This window comes from Solanum tuberosum, unplaced genomic scaffold, assembly GCF_000226075.1.
Source record: "Solanum tuberosum cultivar DM 1-3 516 R44 unplaced genomic scaffold, SolTub_3.0 scf00128, whole genome shotgun sequence".
In the NCBI taxonomy this organism is placed as follows: Eukaryota; Viridiplantae; Streptophyta; class Magnoliopsida; order Solanales; family Solanaceae; genus Solanum; species Solanum tuberosum.
In genome coordinates this window covers 300468-305543 of record NW_006239053.1, presented here as the reverse complement: position 1 = coordinate 305543, position 5076 = coordinate 300468, and the positions used below count along the sequence as shown (strand labels likewise).

Here is a 5076-nt window from a genome sequence, read left to right as displayed (position 1 = left end):
GATCCCACCATAAAATAAAGCTACGTACTATAGCTGATATATAATAGAGAGTCGCTATACTTTCCTTTTTATCACCCACTAATAAATACTATTATGTATATATCAACAAAGAAAGCTTAGATGCGAAGGAACTTCCCTCCACTCAATATTACTAAACCCTAAAAATATAGTATAGTAAAAACAAAAAGAGAATGTTAGAAGAAAATAAAATTAATTAAATGATCTCTCTATAATATGCTATAGCTACTTCCCCCTTTTATGTTTTTCCTTCATCTTCTTTCTCTTTTCCTTTCCTTTCTTTTTATTGGGGCTATGGTATTCTCTTTAGTGTGATTCTCTCCCACCACATATTTCCAAAAAAACTTATCAACCTTTTTATATAAAAGAGATAAAGATCAAAGAGATCAAAGAAAGAAAATCATGGTTTTCTCATCTTTTCCTGTGTATCTAGATCATCCCAATTTGCATCAGGTATGGATTTAAATCTTTAATCCTCAACCAAAAAGAGAACAAGTAATATTCATATTCTCTAGTACTATATAGTCTTGTTCTTGAATATACTAGGTATTACCATTAGATTATGAATACTTAAGTGAAATTCCCTAACTTTGCTTCTTTTTGATGTTTGTTTTAGTTACAACAGCCAGACGGCCATCAACAAGGAAATACTGGGCTGGAGAATCCAACTCTGCAGCCCCCACCTATGCAGGTGGGGGCTAGTCCGGGCTCAATCAGACCAGGTTCTATGGTGGATCGAGCCCGGTTAGCTAAGATTCCACTACCGGAAGCTGGATTAAAGTGTCCAAGGTGTGATTCAACAAACACAAAGTTCTGCTACTTCAACAACTACAACCTTTCCCAACCAAGACACTTCTGCAAGACCTGTCGCCGGTACTGGACTAGAGGGGGTGCCTTGAGAAGCGTGCCGGTAGGAGGAGGATGCCGGAGGAACAAGAGAAGCAAAAGTAGTAACAACAACAACAGCTCAAAGATAGCTGGCAGTAATGTCAATACTAATACTATTGCTTCGGGTACTTCAACAAGTGCAAGTCCTTCAAGCTGCAGCACGGAAATAATGAATGGTCGCCATCACTTCCCTCATGAGCAACCACCGCAGTTAAATCCTCTCATGGCTGCTTTCCAAAACCTTAATCATCACTATGGCGGATTTCAATCTCCCCCTTTGGTTTCAACACACCATGGGAATGGAACCGGCTCGCTTGGTCATCATCATGAAATGGGATTTCAAATAGGGAGTAATACAAATAATACTAACAATTTACCTGTACCCTCAGGAGGAGGATCTGATCATCAGTGGAGATTACCATCTTTGGCAGCAAACACAAATTTGTACCCTTTTCAACACGGTACTGAATCATCATCTGTTAACAATAATAATATTAATGCTCATGATGACCAAGGGTTAAATTCGACCAAACAGTTTTTGGGAACAATGGAAAATAATACTAATCAATATTGGGGTGGAAACGCATGGACAGGGTTTTCTGGATTAAACTCATCTTCTTCAGCAAGCCATCTACTTTGATTTCATTCATGTAAGTCAATTTGTGTACTTGACTCTCAACGATTAAAATGTTGTATGTGTTGGGAGGGGGGTCTAAATTAGATATATAGTATACTGGGGGCATATTTAAGTCTTTATTATTCCTTGGTCATTATCACCACTTGTAATTTCACTGGATGTTTTTTTTTTAATAACTTAGGTGTGTGAAGTTGTATTGTGAGTTTTAATTTGGGTTCTGACATTATAATTAATCTGTTTCCATGAAATATATGTTATATATATATGTTAATGTTATTTAATTTCTGATAATTTAACTCATTTTACCATCTCAAGTGATCACAACCCTAGTCAATTATATATCATATCTGGAGTTGATCTCTTAGAGCGTGGTTACTCAACTAATAATTATTAGGAGTATTTCAGAAAGCCAATTCTTTTGGTTGCAAAAAGTTCGAAGCAAGAAGGATAACTTTCTGAGATATATAACTATTTAGTTGAGTGACATGAGAAATTAGTGTTTCTTTTGTTGAATTCAGTGTTAATTCTCAGTATGTTCACTATCTATGAAGTTGTATCCCTTGAGTAAAAAGTATACTACTACATTTATTTTTCTTATTTGATGAAGTGTTAAAATTCATCAATTTCAATCTTCATTAATTATCTGAAATGTACTAATGTTACTAATGGTCAAGTAATCTTTCATCATTGATTTGCTTTGTTGGCCATTAGACTCTTCAAAAGGTAACGACAGGTTCGAGTTGGATACTTCACTTATTTGAAGAATTTGATCAAAATTAAGTAATTGTGAGTTTCACTGCAACATGATATGATCTTCCATATAACCATAGTCTTTTTACATGGTCATCAATTTAGTATGAACAGTTTGATTTTCCATGCTAGTAGCTATAGATGGTGATATTCTCTTAGCTAGGGTGCTACTTTTGTATACTATATGTTATTGGATTAAATTCTAAAATTTCTGCATGGTCATATTTTTTCATTTGATTGTTACAAATGATTATATTTTTATATATATGATAAGAATAGGAAAATAGAGAGAAGTGAGATTCCTTGTCGGTTGTGAGTGGGATAAGTGGTGCTTGACAAGATTTAGCAACAAACAAAAGAAGGAAGAAAAAATTAAAAAGAAAGATGAAAATTAGTCAAAGAAAGAAAACGCCAAAGTTTCCACTAAAAACCATGCAAATGTTTTACTACTACCACATGTTTGTACCCAAAACACAAGAAAAATCCAATCACTGATAACTCAAAAGAAGGAAAAGTGAGGATTCTCTCATAATAATCTGAGTGTCATCATCATTTTTCCGCTAAAAGAGAAAGAAGAAGAAGAAGAAGTTAAGAGAATTAATACTACTTCATCATTGACATGATATCATCCTCACGTTCATTCATTCATTCATTCATGCAGCTAAATTAACTCTACTCTAGCTATACCTAGGTCAAACCTCTTTATTCTTTGTCGTTAACTTCATCTTTTTAATTACATGAACAGGAAAAAGAGCATATAATTACTTCATTTTTACGTGTTCAGTATTAAATTGATACAATATTTTTAAGAGAGCAATAAATAAAATGACAATTTTACTATAAAATCACTCTTTGAATATATAATTTAATTCAGTGTTTTGAAAAATAACTATAATTAATAACAAGGATAATAAGTTAAGAATTAAGTGATAAATTATGTCTTGATTTCCTAAGGTGAATAAGCACCACGCTATAAGAAACACAAAGAATTAACGGGACAAAATTCTATAGTTAAACAACAAAAATTTCATACTTATCTCATTTATCTATGGTTTAGTGATGGATTACAAAAAAATCCAATTAGGTTGAAGCTTATTAGCTGAGGATTACTGATAAATTTCATTGTTAATTCATTCTATACTTTCTAGTATTATATATTGACTAAAGCTAGAAATCTATTTTTAATACGATGGACAAATAGAAATAGACGGAGTAAGTAAATTAGTAGTAAAATATCAACGCGAGAGTTGGTGGTCTAAAAAGATAAAGGTGAAGTCCAGAGGAAGGAATTTTTTTTTAACTTTTGCAATGGCCAATGCTACATCTCGAGCTACGAGGGTTTTGAATAAAGCGATATGGCCCCGCTGAGTCTGTTAACCTCTTAGGTAAAAAAATATATATAAAGCTGATACTATATATTTATCACAAAAAAGCAACGCTTTAGTTTACCCCATCTGCATCTTTCTTATTTCCACGTAGAATGTGATTCAAAATTTTGAATTTGATGGATAATGTTAAATAGCCAGAAAATTTGGTCAGAAATTTAAAAAATTTATAATATCTTTTGTTATTTTAAAATAAACTGATCTTTTTCTTTTTTTTTAATTATAAGGTATTAAAGTTAAAAAGGTAAAAATGTTCAAAAAGATAAAAATAAGAGAAAAAGGTCTAAAATATATCCAAACTTTGACCGAAATTGCTGTAACAATATATATCGAACTTTGGAAAGGATCTTTTACCCCCTGTACTATTTAATAATATATTTTAAAAGTATATATGTGCTCACGTGAACATCATAAATATTGCATCATTATAAATAGTAATGTGTCCACGTGGGCACATATATACCTTTAAAATACACTATTAAATAGTGCAGGGGGTAAAAGGTCCACCATAAAGTTTGGTATCGTAACAACAATTTCGGCCAAAATTAGAATATTTTTCAGACTCTTTTCCCTAAAAATAACATAGGTAAAATATCATTCTGGCCAAATTTTTTTCCATAATGAAATTTATGTAATTTTTTGTATGTACATCTATAAATGCTCTGTATTTAAATTTTTATTTTTTTTCTAGTCTATCTAAAAAAATGACGACATATTTCTTATTTAGAAACAATTTAATTCTATAGTTTCATTTTATCGTTTGATAATTTATCGTCATACAAATGAATGTAGTAACTTTTTTAAGATAACAAGTTTCAATTTTTTTTTTTATTTCTTCCTTCTTAATTAAGATTTTGGGTATATACTCAAATATTGTCATATAAATTGGGATGGGGAAGTAATAAACTACGCTAATTATTTTTTTTGCTATACTGCGCCAATGGCATGATGCCTCATGTTCCATCCTCAAATGGAAACACCCCAACAAACAAGAAAATTAAACATGTTTCTTCTCTAGGTATTATTATCAAGTTAGCAGCAGGAAACGACAAATTGGAGAAGCAAGAAGGTAGCTTATGAGTTCGGTTAAATTTAGTAACTTTGATTTCAAATCTTATATTTTAAGAAATTTATTAAACATATGTAATTAAATTATTATTTTAAAATTCAATAACTTAAAAAAATATAAAATTTTAAATTCATAAGCTTTAAATCTTAACTCGCTAGGTTGCTTTTAACATAGTTTGGGGTGAGGATTTTGTAGTACATACATTGGAGTGGAAGCAACAAATCAAAGCCAACAACAAAGTAAAGGGTCATGAACTTGTTCTTTTGATGCGGCCCACCTCCGGGCATGGATAAGCGTGATATGTTTTATCTTTTTGCTATTCTGTTTCC

At 31.6% G+C, this 5076-nt stretch overlaps 1 protein-coding gene across 1 annotated transcript; it reads left to right on the top strand.

Moving 5' to 3' along the window:
- The first annotated feature begins 361 nt into the window (after positions 1 to 361).
- Positions 362 to 1752, top strand: LOC102592690 (dof zinc finger protein DOF3.6). Its single transcript, NM_001318616.1, is given in 2 exon segments — positions 362 to 471; positions 635 to 1752. Coding segments are annotated over 2 exon segments (963 nt in total). The 5' UTR covers positions 362 to 420; the 3' UTR covers positions 1547 to 1752.
- The last annotated feature ends 3324 nt before the right edge of the window (positions 1753 to 5076 follow it).